The sequence below is a fragment of the Topomyia yanbarensis genome, chromosome 2, assembly GCF_030247195.1.
Source record: "Topomyia yanbarensis strain Yona2022 chromosome 2, ASM3024719v1, whole genome shotgun sequence".
NCBI lineage: Eukaryota > Metazoa > Arthropoda > Insecta > Diptera > Culicidae > Topomyia > Topomyia yanbarensis.
In genome coordinates this window covers 95,680,164-95,700,775 of record NC_080671.1, presented here as the reverse complement: position 1 = coordinate 95,700,775, position 20,612 = coordinate 95,680,164, and the positions used below count along the sequence as shown (strand labels likewise).

General features: G+C 40.1%; 1 protein-coding gene across 1 annotated transcript in view; it reads right to left on the bottom strand.

Moving 5' to 3' along the window:
* Nucleotides 1–6,835: 6,835 nt before the first annotated feature.
* Nucleotides 6,836–20,612, bottom strand: part of LOC131679598 (metallo-beta-lactamase domain-containing protein 1-like) — an 86,685-nt gene continuing 72,908 nt past the window's right edge. The window contains exon 2 of the mRNA XM_058960338.1: nt 6,836–7,008. Coding sequence (XP_058816321.1) covers nt 6,836–7,008 — 173 coding nt within the window. The remainder of the gene's footprint in view (nt 7,009–20,612) is intronic.

The following is a 20,612-nucleotide window of genomic DNA, read 5'->3' as shown; positions in this document are numbered from 1 at the left end:
AAGCGCGTCGGACTTGCCATCAACACGTCGAAGACAAAGTACATGATAGGAAGAGGTTCACGAGAAGAAAATGAGAACCGCCCGCTTCGAGTTTGCATCGGTGGCGACGAAATCGAGGTGGTTGAAGAGTTCGTGTACGTGGGCTCACTGGTGACCGCCGACAATGATACCAGCAGAGAGATTCGTAGACGCATCGTGGCAGGAAATCGTGCTTACTTTGGCCTCCGCAAGACACTTCGGTCGAACAGAGTTCGCCGTCGTACGAAGTTGACCATCTACAAGACGCTGATTTGACCGGTAGTTCTCTACGGGCACGAGACCTGGACCATGCTCGTGGAGGACCAACGCGCACTTGGTGTCTTCGAACGGAAAGTGCTGCGTACCATCTACGGTGGAGTGCAGATGGAAGACGGCACATGGAGACGGCGAATGAACCATACCGCGAAAATCGGACGACTACGGTGGGCCGGGCACGTAGCCAGAATGTCGGACAATAGCCCGGTGAAAACGGTTCTCAATTGCAATCCGACCGGTACAAGAAGACGTGGCGCGCAGCGAGCACGATGGATCGACCAGGTGGAAGACGATTTGCGGACCCTTCGCAGACTGCGTGGCTGGCGACGCGCGGCCATGGACCGAGTGGAATGGAGGAATCTTCTGTATACGGCACAGGCCACTTCGGCCTTAATCTGTTAATAAATAAATAAAAAGTTTGTTGAGGTCGAACGACTTTTGAAGAAGCCATGCTGGAGGTTGGAAATTCTGTTTTTTATTTGAAGAAATATTTTTTCGTTAATGATTGATTCGAAAAGTTTCGGAATACAGGAGATAATGGTTATCCCACGATAATTACGTACGTCAAATTTTTTGCCAGAATTATATAAAGGCACTAAAAAAGATTTTTTCCATATTTTAGGGAACTGTCCAGATTGCAAAGACATATTAAACAGCCAGAACAATGGGGCAGTTAACTCGGTTGCTAGGTTTTTCATAAATAATGGTGGGATTCCATCAGGGCCAGAACCTTTTGATGCATCTAAATGTTTTAGAGAATTGAAAATGTCTTCCACTACGACATGATTGACACTAATATCCAAAGGAAAATCGGGAAGAAAAGCGAAATAATCGCGATCACGGTCTTGTTCAGAAATAGTCGTATATATTTCTTGGAAGAATGTTGCAAATAGGTTGTAGATTTCTTCCAAGCTATCACATACGTTGTCATCCAAGTGCATTTTTGATGGGAAATTGTCTGATTTTAATTTAGTTTTGACGTAGTTGAAAAAATTCTTTGGGCAAGATTTGATCTGCTGTTCCGTTTTTGAGTTATAGTCCGCAAGTGCAGAATCTATGGCCATATTTAGTTTATCGCAAATGTCAAAATATTTTTTCAAGTGCTCATTATTTTGGTTTTTCTTATATAGCTTACGGGCTTTTTGCTTCCTATTTTTCAAATTCTTAATTTGTCTATTATACCAAACGGGTGGCTTCGAGTTGTCGTGTCGTCTTTTTTTCTTAATAGGCACCTCTTCAGGAATTATCTTGAAAATAATTTTGTAAAATACGTCCACGGCGGTTACAATATTTCCTTAATTTCTGAGGGTATTTTGCCAGTCTACACTACTTGGTTTCCGCCTGATATTGTCATAGTTGGCTTTATGGTATCCAAAGACTTCCTCAAAGTCATAATCGCTGGGTTTTTGAATTTCATGGATGAATAAGGAAAATTCAGTAGCAGTATGAAATGCTTCATTTTTCCACAAAGGAGAGATTGAGATACACTGAAGTCTTCCTGAAAGTTTGTAAATAAAAGATCAAGATAGCAATTCTGTCGATTTTTACATGATTTATTTGATTTAGTCCTATGCTAGCAGTTTTGTCGAAAATATACTGAAATGTTTCGTTTTCTCCCACGACTGGGATTAAAATATGTTCGTTTTCAGAGTCCGGAATAAAATCTGCGTTGCGTTGGTTAAAGTCTCCGTAAATGTGTGTTATCGAGGTGTTCTAAGATTACATGGCTTGCTTAAACAAAATGAGATATACAGTAAGTTGCACATGTTTCTCGTATGCCTTCCACACTATAATCATAGTTATTAAAAATTTTGAAAAATTCCAGAGTACTAAGGGGGGCTATAGCCAATGACCAAAGCTTCCAATAACAAAATTCACTGTATTCAACAAGGTATTGATTTGAAATTTGTAATCACTGGATTACATCAATATTACTAAAATAAAGTATTATACCTGATTCAGGTATTATTCAAGCATTGAAAAACGTTTCTTCAATACCTGCTTAATACCTCAATGAGGTATTAATAATCAATTAATACAAGATTTTGGTATGATACCATAAAATAGTATCCTCGGGTTATTGGCCAGTTATTTTCTCCTGGTCGGGTAGGATCACTAAATCAATAACAACTAATGCATTGATCCGTCGATAGAGATGGTCGGGTTCGGGTTTTTATACCCGAAACCCGGACCCGACCCGAACCCGACGGGTTTCGGGTCGGGTTCGGGTTCTATAAATTTAAGCTTCTCGGGTTCGGGTCGGGTTCCGGGTTTTGAAATTCGAAATTCTCGGGCTCGGGTCGGGTCCGGGTTTTTAAAATTTTGAACTTTCGGGCTCGGGTCGGGTTCGGGTTTTTCAAATTAGAAATTGTCGGGGTCGGGTCGGGCTCGGGTTTTGAACAAAACAACCTAACCATTTCTTGACGCTGTCCATACACAAAACCAGGCTGGGTTTTTTTATACTTCGTGATACGAATGGAAGACACATATAACCGTACCAAATGGTAGCACCTTTAAATCGCTAGAATTCGTCGTATTTTCTGGTTTCTCAAATATAGTATTTTTTCATTCTTGTATAAAATTCTGTCTCTTCAGATTCGCAAACTGACTGAATTATTTTATGTTTTAGAAGAACATTCATGAGAGAGCATTCAACAATACGTGTCTTGCATCTAAAATCTCTTTGTGATTTATTTTTAATGATAATTAGTAATAAATCAAGTCAACAGGAATTTATCGGAAAATATTGGTTCAATTTTCTGTTTTAAACTATTAATTTCGACAGGTATTTTAAAACCGATACGTAGGCCGCACAGTGGCCGGAGGCTGGCCAAAACCTCAAAAATTTATTTTTGAAATATTGATATTTTATATTTTTCCTAAATTTCTCATGTGTTGAATGATGTATATTCGAAATTTTATGATCATTGGATAAGAACACGATTTTTAACACGAGTTTAAACGTACCAAAGTCCGGATTTTTTAATGATTTTCATTTCCGAAACCACCATTGCTCTATTCACTTCAAATGCATGTTGCTCTTTTGATTTTGGTTCGATTTTAGCACAACTAGTTTCATTGTGTAGAGGAACTAAAGAACTTGGTTAGTGAGTAAAATACATTTGGTAAATTTGCTTGGAACTATGACTTTTTAGTTTAAATATGTTTAAGGTGGTCAGATCAAAAATACTTTGTTCACTAATGTATTCTGTACAAATTTCGGAATCATTTCGGAACGGTCACATAGTATACATTCTATGTGAAATTACCTCTACTTTTCGAATATCATGGTCTCGTTCTGCGCCTAGGTGCGCAAAAAGGTTTAAAGAGATTTTGAAGCTTTGTTGCTGATATGGAGACACATGGTGTTTTGTGTAAAATAGTTAGACAATCTACAGTAAACCAACACGTTCAACAATGGTTTTTAAGTAGTGTTCTTCATTTTTTATGATGTTGTTGACATTGGTGAACAGTAACGGAAAATCTATCATGAAAACGGGATCATAGTTATAAGAAAGGTTCAATGACACTGTATGGAAAAATGCATTTAATATTTTACGACTTTTGACATCAAAAATGAGCTCAGCACCTCAAAATTAGCTGAAATTGAGATTTTCAGCCAAATTAGGTAACATTTGAGGTTTTGTCCGACTTTTGCTTGAAGAGCCGCCACTGTGGGCCGCGGTAAGAGTAAACGCGTAAAACTCAGTTAAAGCGTACAGCAAATAGTGTCCAAAGAAAAGCGAGTAGAAATCTACGGAAAGTAGAAACAATAGAAACCAATCTATTGATCCGAAATCAAACAGTGGGTGTTGCGAGTGCACTTAATGGTAGTACTTTTAGCTACATATTGAATAATGATTGTCCATTAACCCTACAACGGCTTTTTCTCTAAGTAAACGGTTTTTTGGGATACATTCGTAGCCAAGAACTAAAATCGCTCTAATATGTCTAATTTTTATTAAATTTATAATTAAATTGGATAGTTTTATTCTAAAACATACAATTTTTCACAAGTTTTTCGCTTATTGTGTATCGATGTTTTGCTTTAAAAAAAAAGATAAAATAATGTCTTCGGAATTATGCAAACATGACAAAACATTAACGTAAATGGTTTTGTGGGGTACATTTGCACCCCAAACAAACTTTAAGCGGGCACTGTTAAGTTGGTCAAATGCAACAAATAGGTTGTACCTGCTTTGATAGAAGTTTAATAATAATCAAATTGATTTATGATAAAGAATGCTTGCAGTTAAAATAAACTGTAACCATTGACTAAAAATGACGTTGTAGCCCGGGGACGATTTCACAATTCCCATATATTGAAACCACAAATTTGGTGGTACTGCTCTGGTAAATTACCATAGCCAACATGTGATAAATTATACAAAACTGCCTTGCCGGAATGGTTTTACATTTCCTAGAAAAGAAATGTATAGAATTCGCTTTTGATACAAAATTAGAAATTTTGGTTAAGTACAACGGGTAAAGTTGTTTGAAACTGTCACCATTAAGTTTTTTGTTTCCCCATGAGTTAGCGACCGATTTATTCTACATTTCAGTTAATATATCGACAATTTTAAGTTTCTCATAACATTACATATTCGACGCTCAATAATAGCAAATAAAAATGCGGATTTTACTCGTCAGTAATTCGTTTCGCCATAGGCAGATATAATTCAACGCGTATGGTGGTACTTCAGATTCGAATGATTCTACTATTCTAGGATGAGCCTAGGGTGCCTAAAATTAAAAATCTTTGAGATCTCTGGTGGATTCTCCATATTAGCAAGTTGGGTTCGGATCGGGTTTCTCAAATTAAAAATTTTCGGGTTCGGGTCGGGTTCGGGTTTTCAAATTTTAAAATTCTCGGGGTCGGGTCGGGTGCGGGTTTTTCAAATTTTATAATTTCGGGCTTGGGTCGGGTTCGGGTTTTTCAATTTTCAAGCTCTCGGGTTCGGGTCGGGTTCGGGTTCGAAAAAAATGAAACCCGACCATCTCTATCCATCGATAAGGAAATTTAATCATAATTTCGTTGTTTTTTCGTTGTTTTAATGTTGTAAATATAGGGGAGAGTGAGAACACTCGATCCTTGGGGATATTTGATTCCCTGGCCATACCTCCTAATCTACACGCATAAAGTTATCATAATATAAGAAGAAAATGAAGTATTTGGTCGTTTATGATGTTTAAAAAACAAATCTGATGTATAACGTTTGGATTGGAAAAGTTGTATAATATTTTAGAAAATATGTGTTTAAATCCATCTCAAAGATCTTTTCACAAATTTTTTGAACGACTGTATGAGATCGTCGAACTAATTATTTATGAATATTTTCAAGTACGGTTACTTTCTAAGGGCTTTTGCCTAGAAACACACATTTTTCGAATAAAAAGTTTTCCAACACATACGAAAACATTGAATTTTGTTCACCTCATACAACAGGTACGTTTGATCCCTGTAACACTGGGTATTCTTGATCCCTACCATTAGTTCTCTCAAACACTTTCAAAATGTAAAAAAATAGAAAAACTTCATTTTCATAATGTACCTGACATTATTAATTGAACTGAAATGTTTTTTCCGTGAACATATTATGGCATAAGTTATTGAAGGTAGAAAAAGTCAGTTATACAGCACTGATGTACCGCAAATAGTTGTCTTGGCTTTCTACTGTGATTAAAGTTTTTCGTGCATCTAAAAAGGTAGTCTTATTAATTAATTTGTCAGTATAGGTGGTTAGCTGAACTTTGATGTCTATAGATCATAGTGTGCTTTGTTTCTTTAGCCCTAGTAGGCGGGGAATCAAGTTACCACACGTATTTACAAAAACCTCGTTTTGGCATTCATATTGTTCATATTGCTGACGGGACATAGTATTCAGATTTACATATTATCCATAGCTCTTACAATTCGAATTGACTATAAGATGGCGTATTATGAAATTGAAATTTTTATTTCATTGAAAAGTTATGAGAAAAAAACAAAAGTGGGATCAAGCGTACCCACTCTCCCCTAACGAATTCTTCAATATCCAAAATAATATCAAGCAATATAATTTGCAATATTCTCTCCCAATTCCAACAAAATGAGTACACCGTCGAAGTTAGACAACGGTAACGTCTGAGGAATGATCTAATATCCGCCGCCATGAAATAGGATACGGCACTATAGTAAGAAGCATTTCCATTTCCGAGATGGGTTCTTCGATTAGTCTCGCCTCTCTGGATTCGGTAGAATTAATGTCTCGCATCACACCCCAGCTCGAAATCCACGCCCTTAAGAAAGTGGTCCGATTTCATCAATATTTACCCTCCACCCACCCTCGCGACTTCGATTGTCGGCAGTTTTCTCGTTTGCCGAGGCGACGCCATTAGATGGAAAAGTCTCTAAAAGCTATCCAAGAATCGTCGATACCAAGTAGGTCCAATTTATTTCATCACGTGCTCTATCATTTTCGTCGCCACAGATACGATTTACACGATTGGCCAGACGGCCACACATATGTACTTAGTTGAGTAAATATTAAAATCTTCTTCATCACTTACCTCGGCTGAAATCATGGACAAAGTAACGATTCCGCTGGGATACATTAGTTCCTACGATATGTTTGGCCTTTAGGAACAGATTATTATTCCCCAGATGGTCGGAGTGTCCATGTGTGCTCACCACCCAAGTGATGTCATCGGGATTCAGGCGACTTTCCCGCAGTCCTGTGTCATAAAAAGAAACGATAAAGGAAAAAAATAAGAAATACAGAACACGCACCAGAAGAAAGTAGTAAAATAGTCTTATGGTAGTATGAGTAAGGATTTTCTCCCCCTTTCAATAACAGTTCCGAGACATGCCGCCAGATATGAAAGAAAATGCGAAGACTCAAGTGTATTATGGGGGAAAATGAGAAACGAAAGCGTAGGCGATAAATTGCAAAGAAAATCCCATTCCCGAGTTTCCCTTCAGAGGCCTAAAGTAATACACGATGGGGAATCACGTAATTTGAGCATCCATTCGAACTTCTATCGATTTTCTTCTCCGATGCTCATTTTAAACCAGCTCTATTGGACGCTTTGTCTGCTTGTCGTGTTTTCCTTGCAGTTTCCTTTGCACTCTACAGTGACGTTGTTTTTGCCAAGCAGGGGAAAACACCGCCGAGAATAACATCCGAGAAAATCTCGACTCGTACCAAAGTTAGCAAACAAAAAAAAAAGCTTTTCCTTGCTCTTTCTCTCTCTCCCATTCTCTCCGACACCGTATCTCTCAAAGATCACCCGCGCACAAAAATGTCGGCAAAAAGGTACCGCACAGTCACAAACACAGACAAACCGTGGAAATCCCGACAGTCGAAGCACACCAGTGTACTAAGTAAGAACGGGATGGCAAGCTGGTAGTTTCAGCATACGAACGAACGAGTCGGAGGAAAATCGATAATCACGCATTTCCATAAATCGTTCTCTCTAGGTCGCATTTGCAAGGTCTAAAACGTGGCGCTAGTAGTAGCAGCTGCAGTAACGAACACCCTAGTAGTTAGCCACGGTTCACACCACACAGTTGTTGGTGTTGTTGTTATTGTTGCTGCTGTTGTTGGTTCGCTTGAACTAACTGCGCCATCGAGACTGAAAATCACAAATCATCACGGTTTGTGGCAATAAATCAATTCCGGCAAAATTGCACTCACTTCGAGCTGTCTGTCACGATCGATCAATTTACATAATATCGAAAGCATCGGTTCGTGGCCGGCGTGAGTTCAGATTTAATAACGCCGCTTTGCATGGACATGTTTTGGCCACCGCTTTGGGGATTTGTTGCGGACTGGGTGGGAAATTTTTCCGCGAAAGGAAAAGTACAGAACACAACCAGTCGCTGAAACGTTTCTCATGTTTGACTGCCGTACGGCGAAGGACGAACGGTGGGCGAGGGGTCCGGTCTGCATTACAGCCTGATGTGTTGAATTAAATATTGGTTGTGGAAGATTGATGTTTAGTTTTGTTCTTTTTTGTGTTGTTCAAAACTTTCAGCGCAGTCCAGGGAGATTTCAAATGTCAGATTAAACTATATTAACAGGCAATTTAACAGTTTGCTACTTCACTTTATAAAATATTTGGCAGATGAATTTTGCAAAAAATAGTTGTTTTTCGTGCAGGAGGGTACAATACCTAACTTAAAATTAGGTTTTAGCGTTTCAGATTCTCTTTATCAGTAACTAGGACCATTGGCACCAAGATGGTGCTAATTACTGATGAGGAGAATCCGAAACGCCAAAAACGAATTTTAAGTTAGGTAACACGAAAAAAACAACTATTTTTTTGCATAGTGTTTTGGTTCGCAAAGCAAAAAAACCGAGGGACAAGCACCAAATCTTCAATACGACGCAGTGTCAAAAGTAGTACTTAATTAGTTACTTTAAGTACCAATATTTAAAAAAGTACGTGTCAAATTCCCCTCCCCAAGGTTTAGGGGTTTGACGGTGTTGCAAACATCATCAAGCATCAATTGCTTTAAGATGGGTATTGCATTACGCCTCGATAGTGGTGCATCGACGAGACCGAAAGGGCTTATGGGTCTTTTTATGTTATATGTCTTTTCATACTCTGCACCAGCGCATACCAACGCTAAACCACTGGCCTATGCGTGGTGGCGTGGCCGACTAGCGGATCGCCGTAAATTGACTTTTGCTGTGTACCATGTTTGCAAATATTGTTCTATTGGTGGTACTCGTGGACGGGGCTCACGGAGGGAGTCATTGTGTGTCCATTTATCGGTCGACTTCGTCATCGTGCATATACTAATTAAATTAATTTAATAATTAAATTAATTTAATAAAGTAGAATAAGTAGAAACCTATTAGTTGTAGCTTTGTGATAATCGTAGTTTTTCGTACTACTGTACAACTGTTATGTGCTAGTCGTATGTATATCTATGTATGTATTCGTCTGAGTATTTGTGACAGTTGGGTCAGGGAATGGATGCAGAACTTACGTATATGAGAGAATAGTGGCTAATACCTCTTTTGATCAATCTGAGCATTTGGTTTTATTCATTGGGAAAAGTCGGGCTGGATAAATTAGGGTAAAATAGATTTACCAACGCACGTAAGTCATCCATTCCCGGCCAGCATAGCATGATGAAAGTCTAACAGCATGCAATTGTCGTTAATGATAAATATACAACATTTGTTGCATTTAGACGAGTTTGATTGCATGTTACATGTGTTTTTCTATTCAACTTCATTGGTCTGTTTCTTTTGTGCATCTATTAGTTTGCTTTTCCATTATTTATGTATACCAAAATAGTATTGTTCAATTTATACATTTCTAGTCAAGCTCTTTGCATCTTTTTGAACATTAAAAATGTCTTACTCCACTATCTGGGGCTAGGTGTCATTCTAAAATCTAAACTATCTCCCATGTAACGAAACTATGTAAGGTTTGCACGCTTATAACTCGGATATTACTAGATGGATTTTAATTATTCATACACCAACCGATTCAGAAACACCTAACTTAAATATTGGTAATAACTTAATATCTCCCCAATAAAAGTAGACTTTTGGAAATGGGTAAAATTAAAAAGTTCACGAAAAACGGGAAAATTACCATTCGTGAGGCAGATTTCTCAGACACAGCCGTCAAGAGAGGGCAGCTTAGTTGCTCAATGAAACACGAAAAGTCATAAATAGAAGCAACGCATGTCCGTTTTAATCAGTTGTTGCTCTTATCCCATACGAGCTACATCGTCTCCGGGCGATGCAATAAGCGCTATCGATTTTCGGTAACGTTGGCATTTGCACACACTCGCACCTAAGTGACTAAACCATATACGGTTAGTTTATAAATAGAGGTGACGCGTACCCGTTTGAATCAGTTTTTGTTCTTATGTCGAACGGGTAAGATCATGGCTGCAGCGTCTGGGCACTACAATAAGCGGTAGACGCTATGCATTTTCGGCAGCGGTGGCCGTGTGCGGATTTTTCGGGTACCAGCACGGTGTCACAGAATGATTTGCAAAGTGGGTGGGCGGGGTGGTTTGGATTTAATTCAATACGGTGTGTGCTGCTTAAGAGTGTTGCGTTTGAAAAAAATAAATTTTTATGCATGCGTGTGCGTTGTAACTTGTTAATCCATGTTTACGGCGCTTTGTAGCTGCGTAGGGTAAAGAGCCTATTGGTTTTCATGTTCCATATTTCGGTTATGTTTTTTATCAGTAAGGCATCCGACAACGTGCTTCTGTAGTTATTGCACTGTTCAGCAGCGTAGTATTTTATATAGGAGAGTACACTCAGGTTTTTTTACGCGGATTTTGAAATTTACGCGGTTTTCATTAACGCGTTTTTTTAAATTTACGCGGTTTTCATTTACACGGCCTATATCCCCTGCGTGAAAAATCTGAGTGTAATTGCATCGGAAACAATCACATTCCCAGCAGAACTTCTTGCTTTCTAATTTCAAACACTTTTGTTTCGTACTGCACACAACGGAAAATTTTAAAACAGAACTTACCGTCCCAGCAGCAGTTTAAGCGGGTGTTCTTTTTCGATTCAAATTCAAGCCATGTCTTAAGCGTTACTGGACTTAAAATTGTTTTCACAGTTTATCCAGTCAGAATATCTGTCCTACCCTATGAATTTAAAGCACAGTTCTAATTGCGTTTTAAAGTATACAACAAATAGAACGGTTGGGTATACTAATTTAAATTTTAAAATAAATCTGTTTTAAATTATGAAACAAACCGCTGTACTGAAGATATAATTATATCAGTCCTATTACCACATAAAACACCTATATAACATAAAACGCTGCAGAATTGGTTTAATAATACAATGTTTACACTACTGAGTTATAACACGTTTTAATAAGTAGCAACAAGAAAAATGTCACCAAGATAGCATAAAAACCCGTTTTAACTGGTAGTGCGAACGTTGCATAACAATGTAATTTATCAAATAATTTCATTTTTTCCACCACTAATCGATCAAGAAATACTTAAACTTAAGATTGTTTACTTAAGTTCATTAGTACATTATTGAAAATTTAAATGAAATTTCATATTTCATGGAGAATCTGCATATTTCCGTTGGCGGGCGTGAGCTTCCTCATCACAGCTCTCAATATGGAACTTTTCTTTTGAATATATTTTCTGGACAGACCAGCCTATTTTTACTAGATGGATCAGCCAAATAATGCCAATCACCTAGTGAGATACTTGATTAATTAATAGATTACCGTTAAAAGACCTTCAATAAATTATGTTTTGATGGGGAGGGTATATAGCAAATTGTAACATATGAAAACAGGCGAGTGAACAAGAACGTGAGTCGATATGTGTGATAGATAAAATTCATTTGCACGCTCTTGAAAAAAGCTACATTTTTAATGTCACCGTGGTCGTGTCCTGTACACAACCCTTTAATTTTTTTTTCTTTATTCGGCATGTTATGATTCCTTTTATTAGTATATCTCTACTGTACGCTATCTATACTCATATAGGTACAAACGCTCGTGGCCTTCGCGATAACACAGGCCTGGCCACGGGCGCGACCATGCAGTTGCAGTAATCCACATATACTTGCGCCCGCGATTTCGCCTACATGAAAACACCCCGGTAGTTAAGTAAACGTGGCATCTTTAAACTTCCAAACGCAGTCTCAAACATTAACCCACCACTCGCGTGATCATGAAACGGTCACGTCCGAAAGTTTTACCAGTCTGGACTAATGCCTTCAGTTGAACCAATCAAAAAAGTGACGCTCATATTCACTAAACAATACGTTCCATGGTGACATGACCTGGAACTCAAGTTTCCCCATAGGGAAACGGACTACCATCTGCGATTTTATTTTGCTGGGCTGTTTTCTCAGTGTTTGTATTCTGGTTGCAATTGAAAATCGAAATATTGAACTTGCGCCTTTTACTTTTTTCCCTATTTATAGAGTGGGCAACTAATGCGCATTTTGTGTACATGTTAGGGAATCAAGTTGCGCATCTCTCGGAAGTGATTTTGCGTTCCTCCCATAGTTTACAAAATTTTGCAGTGAAATATAGTATATTTAATAGGAAATCGAAGTTAATCGCTCGGTAGGTCGTGTCTCCTGTTGTGTTATGTGTTGGTAGGCAAAAATATCGTTGGAATAGTGTAATTTGACGTAGTGATTTTATCGTCACATCACAATTATTTTACTATGTATGTGCGCGACTCGAGCAAGCTACCAAAAAAATGTTCCCACTTAGCATCGACAGCGCCATCTGAACTTGACTAGTTGATGCAACGATTTCACTGATTCCCAGTTAAACTCATTCCGGAACCGGTTTGGATATCTGAATGGAGTCAGTACCCGGTTAAAAAATGCGGACGAAGATCGTCAGGCCATTTGAATGGTTTGACGTTTGAATCAACTCGCCTGTGCTAATTGCCCCTAGGAACAAATGCTATTTGCGAATGCGATTTAAAGGTAATTTCAATACTTAGACGACAAATTTTCTGGCGGCTGCAATGGACTTGGTTGTTTTTGCATTTTTCAAACGTGGCGGTTAGTGTTATCCACATTATTCATATTATTTATCTTATTAATTCAATAATTTTTTTTTATTGTTTTATTCATGTTGTTTGTTTCATTTGTTTAATCATTTTATTAAATTGTAAGTTTTTTTCCCAGTTCATATATTGTTCAGTTTCTTCATTTTATTAATTCGATTTAGTCAGTTCTTTTAGTTATTGGATGACAGTTAGCTTGAAACAATTTAGTTTACTCTCTTAATTTCATAACTTTTTTAATATTGTCTGATTTTCATTTGAGCTAATTTGATTTTTTTTTATTAATTTGATTTATATGAATCATTCTATCCATTTTATGAATAACTTTTTTTTTGCTTCATAATTGTTTTGATTTTTGGTTTGTTTTGTTATTGTTTTTTAATTTATTCTGTTTATTATACGTGTTATACGTGCAAGACTCGAGGCTGTGCTTGTCTCACATATAGTTGCTTGCCAGCTTTGCGTGCGTTTGGCAATTTAATGAATAATACAACAGTTATATGTATGAGAGGTGTCTCATCCCACTGATGGGTGGATTAAATCGGTTTTATGTATACATGTGTGTATATATGTGTATGTGTTTATGTGTGTATATGTACATATAAATGTTCAAAAAATGGTTGCATTATACACGGGATTGTTTTGTAGTGTACACATATAATCTATTAATGTGAAAAACTGATACTTCTGGATAGAAGTCAGATCTTCCTCCAATTACAGCTCCTTGGAGATCTCCAATGGAACAACTTACACAAGTCCAACAGACAGTGACACCAGACTAGGAGAAACGGAAGCGCTGAGGAAAAGACGGAGTCTATCGGTTCTTTTTTATTATTTCCCCTTTTCTTTCTTAAATAAGCAGGAATTCAAGAAATGTGGATGAGAGTCAAAGGGGACATAAATGGGAGATAGAAATGAAGGTAAAAAAGTGCAAAAACTGGTAAGTTTTCTAGTACACATGTGTTATGTTATATATACAAATTGAACCAATATACTAAATACGCGTCGATTTCCTGCTTAAATGGAATCGAAAGTCTTACTGTAATGTTACAATCCAATTGATACAAACATTACAGTAAGGCGGGGCTAGTTGATGGAACGATGACCTCGGAACATGTCTGGCACTGTACACGAAATGGGTCACCGGAAAGTCAATTGAGCTAACACCTTCTTAAATCCGCGAACCAAGTTATTTGCATGAATGTTTAAATACATGCAAACATCTTTTTTCTGTAAATCACTACCAGCTAGTGGGAGATAGGAAGGTTAACACACACACACACACACAGGGAAACGGACTACCATCTGTACCATACACTAAAGATTCATGGTCCGCGCGCAATCAAACAAGAATACACGCTACATCATTACAAAATCAAAATTATACACGCGAAGTCACACACACGTGACAATCACGTTAATATACAAATGCTTGAACCCTTCGTGACCATCCTTGGCACCTACACCCGCGATCTCGTAAACATGATAACATCTCGGTGATAAAGTGAATGTCTCAGCTCCTATAAATTTTCAAACGCGGTCTCAAGCGTGAACCTAAAAACTCCCCCCTCCCGGTAATAAGGAGAACGTTTTAGCACTCACGAAGTTTCAAACGCTGTCTCAAACACGAACCTACAAACGCCCATTTTCGCGCGCTCATGAATCTGTCACGTCCTGAAACCATTACTCTCTGTCCTAATAACTTAGGTCCATACATTCAGTGGGACCAATCAAAAAATAAAGCAAATATCCACTAGACAACGCGTTCCATGGCGACGTCACCAGGCACTCTAGTGATATGGAGGATCTCACACTCTTTTAGCATCTTAGCAATACACCAAAAGATAAAGTATTAGGTTCACGGTCCGTAATCCAAGAACACACGCGAATATGCGAAAGGCACAAGGTTATAGAATGGAATTCAAACACGCGAAGTTACATACACGTTAGCACACGCGACATACAAACGCACACGCGATCGAACACGTTAACGAACAAATGCTCGAGCTATTCGCGATGATACACGCGATTGCGAGTCTGAACCGTACAATGAATATCACATTCAGAATCACGGCCCGCTACAATTGGCCCAATGCAGTGTATTAGTGGGCGACATTGCCTGTCTCGTCTGCAAATTGTAGTATGTGATTCTGACGGGGAGCCCTTCCAAGAACCTAGCTCTACAGCTCCAGTAGGACAACTCTCGAAAAAAAAATTTTTAAAAAAGTACGTGTCAAATTCATTGTACTTTAATTACAGGCAAGTTTTTAAGAACAGCGCCTTCGTACTTTAAGGGCCGATTTCTTCACCCTCACTTAACGCTTAAGCCAGGTTTAAACGTACTGGTGAACATGGTTTAAAAGTTAAGCGAGGGTGAAGAAATCGGCCCTAACTGCACATGGTATTTTAATTATGTCAATACTTTAAATATTTTAAGTACTCACACATCAACATAAAATCGCTAAAAACTAATTTTAAGGATGAATTCTATTCTGCACTAGATTTCTAATGTTTATTTTCGAACACAAATTTTCAAACATTTGCAAAACCTTTTTTCAAATATTTCGTTCAGAATAGTTGAAGTTATTTCCCAAATTTCCAAAGGGTGTGTCAATAATTAATGAGACGTTTTAGATTGACTGGTACAGGCACGTGCGCAGAAAATTCTCAAGAAGGGGGGGGGGGTTGATTTTAACGTTAATTAACGTTTATTTTAAAAGAAACATAAGAAAACCCTAAAACTTTGAAGATTTTTTCAGAGACCTTGACTTAGTCTATTGTGAACCAAACGGCTCAGCTCAACAAATTGGGTCAATGTTTGTTACCGAGAAGGAGTCAACAAAAGCCACCGCTGCATAGTGGTCGGAAACCCCAAAAACGCGAACTTAATTCACTAGAGACCAAACCATCGAATATATTCACAGGGTATCTTTGGAAGAATTGTTTGTAAGAATATTCCCCACAACCTGATTAACTTTTTATGCCGACGAGGTAGAAAGTTGGTGTCTTCGACAAAGTTTTAGAAATGCTCGTAATGAAGAATTTTGTTGAACAACTTGAACTTGTAGGACTTAATGTTATCGATTTACAAAGCGTTTTATCCACTGTGACATTTCATGCAAACCATGTTACAAATAAATGTGGTGGCATTAAAACCACATAATATTGTTGAAGACTGTAAGTAAAAATACTTATTCGTTTCAAAGTTATTGAAGATTTTAGCATTTTTTACCAGCAATTACAAAATTTTACGAAAAAGAGCCGAATTTTTTTTTCGTACATTTTTATATGAAAAAAGTAAAAAAACAGGGGGGCTTCTCTTTTCGGAGGGTGAGTTCATCCGAGCGTCTGTTAGGGGCGGCTCAAAACAGCGTCTGTTCTCCATGTTAGGGGCGGCTGATGTATCGTCCACGTGTCAGCGTGGGACTCTAAACAGAGCTGACACGATGGTCCTTCGGCGATACAGGGGATTGGGGAAGGCCCAGCAAGCCGCCCTGGAAAACTAACCGTTACGAACAATGCAGAATAAAATACGAATCGGAACAATCGGCTAAGAGCTACGCGACGAAATAAGGACTACGATTGGAAACTCGGAACATGGAACTGCAGGTCACTCTGCTTTCCAGCTTTCGACAGGTTAATCTACGACGAACTTCAACCACGCAACTTTGAAGTCGTAGCGCTGCAAGAACTTTGCTTGTCAGGGCAAACGGTATGGAAAAGCGGGCATCGGGCGGTTACTTTCTACCAGAGCTGTGGCACCACCAACGAGCTGGGAACCGGTGTTGTAGTGCTGGGTAGGATGCGTCAACGCGTGATGGACTCCGATCAACGCAAGGATGTATAAGTTGAGGATCAAAGGCCGTTTCTTCAACTACAGCATCATCAATGTACACTGCTCACACGATAGGAGACCCGACGAAGAAAAGGAAGCGTTCTACGCGAAACTAGAGGAGATGTACGACGGCTGTTCGGAACGGGACGTGAAAATTGTCATCGATGATATGAACGCTCAGGTAGGACGGGAGGTAATGTTTAGACCGGTAATCGGGCCAAACAGTTTGCACACCGTATCGAATGACAACGGCCAACGATGCGTGAACTTCGCAGACTCCCGTGGCATGGTAGTACGAAGTACCTTCTTCCCCCGCAAAGATATCCACAAGCCACCTGGAGATCACCTGACCAACGCACTGAAAAACAAAACGATCACGTTCTAATCAACGGGCGATTCTTCTCTGATATCACCAACGTTCGTACCTACTGCAGTGCGAATATAGATTCGGACCATTACCTAGTTGCAGTACCCGATCAGAAACACATAACAGAAATATTTCAAAACTATAACTCGCATTGTTACTTGTTATAAATTTCTGTTATTTTAACTACTAACGAGACCTAATTTATACCACAATATGTTACAAAAATGTGTTCTGTTATAATCTTGTTATTTCATTCTGATCAGGTATGCATGCGCTCAAAACTCTCGACCGTGCACAATACTCGTCGTAGTCAGACGTCAAGGCCCAACATCGCCCAACTTCGGGACGCCGGGGTTGCCCAAGACTACGCACAGCGGTTCGAAGCAGCACTACCCACGAAAGAACAGCTGGGTGCAGCTACTCTTGAAGATGGCTGGAAGGAGATCCGTTCCGCCATAGGAAGTACTGCTATAGCGGCACTAGGTACAGCGATTCCGAATCGAGGAAACGACTAGTTCGATGACGAATGTAAGCAGTTAATAGAGGAGAATGCAGCACGGGCGAGGATGCTGCAGCACGGAACGAGACAGAATGTGGAGCGATACAAACAAGCACGGAACAGGCAAACCTCGGTCCTCCGGAGAAAGAAGCGCCAACAGGTGGAACGAGATCGCGAAGCGATGGAACAACTGTATCGCGCCAACGACACACGGAAGTTCTACGAAAACTTTCTTACGAACGAGTGTGAGGTGATTGAGAGGCGGAAGCAGTACTACGACGAGCACATCAACGGTGAAGTAGCAGAGGACGCAGGCGGTATGGCAACGGATCTTGGAGCACGCGCAGAAGACGAGAGGCTGCCGACCCATGATCTCCAAGATGTCAAGGAAGAGATCGGTCGGCTGAAAAACAACAAAGCTGCCGGTGTAGATCAACTACCCAGCGAGCTATTAAAATACGGTGGTGAAACATAGGCTAGAGCGCTGCACTGGGTAATCGCTAAAATTTGGGAGGAGGAGATTCTTCCGGATGAGTGGATGGAGGGGATCGTTTGCCCATTCTACAAAAAGGATGACAAGTTGGATTGCTGCCACTACCGCGCGATCACACTACTTAGCACCGCCTACAAGGTCCTCTCCTAAATTCTTTGCCGCCGATTGTCACCATTTGCAAGGGAGTTCGTGGGGCACTGCCAAGCGGGATTCATGGGTTCCCGCGCCACCACGGACCAAACATTCGCGATTCGGTAGGTTCTGCAGAAGTGCCGCGAATACAACGTGCCCACACATCATTTGTTCATCGATTTCAAATCGGCATATGACACAATCGATCGAGATCAGCTATGGCAGATAATGCACGAGTACGGTTTTCCGGATAAGCTAACACGATTAGTCAAAGCGACGATGGATCGGGTGATGTACGATGTTCGAGTATCAGGGTCACTCTCGAGTCCCTTTGAATCTCGAAGAGGGTTACGGCAAGGTGATGGTCTATCGTACCTGCTGTTCAACGTTGCGTTAGAAAGTGTAATAAGGAGAGCGGGGATAGACACGAGTGGCACGATCTTCAGGAAGGCCGTCCAGCTTCTTGGCTTCGCCGACGACATTGACACGGAACTTTGAGGCGATGTCGGAAACGTAAATCGGCCTGAAGGCTGAAGCCAGCAGGATTGGACTTGCCATCAACGTTTCGAAGACTAAATACATTAGAGGAAGAGGTTCTAGAGGCGACAATGTGAACCTCCCATCCCGAGTTCGGATTGACGGTGACGAAATCGAGATGGTCAGGTAATTCGGGTATCTGAGCTCACTGGTAACCGCCGACAATGATACCAGCAGAGAAATTCAGAGACTGATCTTGGCGGGAAACCGTGCCTACTTTGGACTCCGGAGGACGCTCCGCTCGAACAAAATTTGCCGCCGTACGAAGTTGATTATCTGCAAGACGCTGATTAGACCGGTGGTTCTCTACGGCCACGAGACCTGGACTATGTTCGTTGAGGACCAACGCAAAGGTGTTGCGTACCATCTATGAAGGCGTGCAGATAGAAGACAGAACGCGGCGCAGGCGAATGAGCATCAGCTGCTGGAAGAACCATCCATCGCGCATACCGCGAAAATAGAACGTTTGCGGTGGGCTGGACACGTCGTAAGAAGGTCGCACGACGACACGTTGAAGAGGGTTCTTGAGGGCGACCCTACAGGAACAAGTAGATGGGGCGCACAGCGAGCACGGTGGATCGACCAGATAGAGGACGACCTGCGGACCCTTCGAAGACTCCTAGGTTTTATTTAGTTATAATTTATTTAGTTATAATTGATATCAACAGACACAGTGTGGTCCTAATGATAATTTCTTAATCTACTTAATAAGTCTAATTGTAATCTGCTACGTGGAATGTGAAAATCAAACTCGGATGACACTCTGTTGAAGGTCCGCTGCAAACCAATGATGGCACCGTTAACTCCATAGTTAGTCCGGCGAAGAGGTAATCGGAGGAATAAATTATTGCGAAGGGCGCGAGGGCGAACGTTCATATTTATCGCAGTGAGAAGCTCGGGGCAGTCAATTCGATCTTGCAAAATATCCGAAATCGTCATAGCACGGAATAGATCCCGCCGCACTTGCAATGTATCGAGTCCAATAAGCAAACACCGGCTTTCGTAACTTGGCAGCTGTTGAGGGTTGCTCCACGGCAAACCGAACAAATCTTGCTGTACTGTCTCAATTCGATGGACACCGTTAAGATAATGAGGGTTCCACACAACTGAACAATATTCCAGAGTTGATCGAACGAGCGAGCAGTAGAGAGATTTCAAGCAGTAAATATCTGAAAAGTGCTTAGATATTCTCATTATGAACCCCAAACAGCTTGATGCCTTTGCGACAATATAGCTGATATGCTGTTTAAACGTCAGTTGTTCATCGAGAAAAACTCCGAGATTTTTGACACAATTCGCTCTGTGAATCGTGGATTCAGCTAGTCAGTAATCGAATCGAATTGGCGTTTTTTTCCTCGTGAACGTAATGACCGTACATTTCTTGGGGTTTAGGGTCATTCGGTTGAACTCGCACCATTCCGCAAAGGTTACCAGTTTGCGTTGAAGGAAAGCTGGTCGTCGGCGAAAGACAACCGTGGTCCTTCTAAACCAACGTTGACGTCGTTGAAATACAGAAGAAAAATCAATGGCCTTGCGGAATATCAGATGAAGCGAAGAACTCTTCGGATACACTATCACATATCTTGACTGCTAAACAACTACCTTTTTATCACCTTTTTTGTGAACTGGAAACATGAAGGAGGAGTTCCAGAGTTCGGGAAATACTCCGATTGTTAGTGACAATTGAAACAAATGACAAAGAGTTTCAATTAGACCGGCAGAGCATTTTTTTAGAATAATAGTTGGTATACCATCTGGGCCTGCCGAGATTGAAGCCTTCATTTTGCCAATCGCCAGGTGTACCATATTATTGTCGATATTGATAGAGTTCAAAGACTGGTATGATTGAGGTACATCGAGAGCCGGGCGTGGGTCGGTGTCAGTTTCTAGTTGGAGAAAACACTCGCGAACTTTTCAGAGAATAGT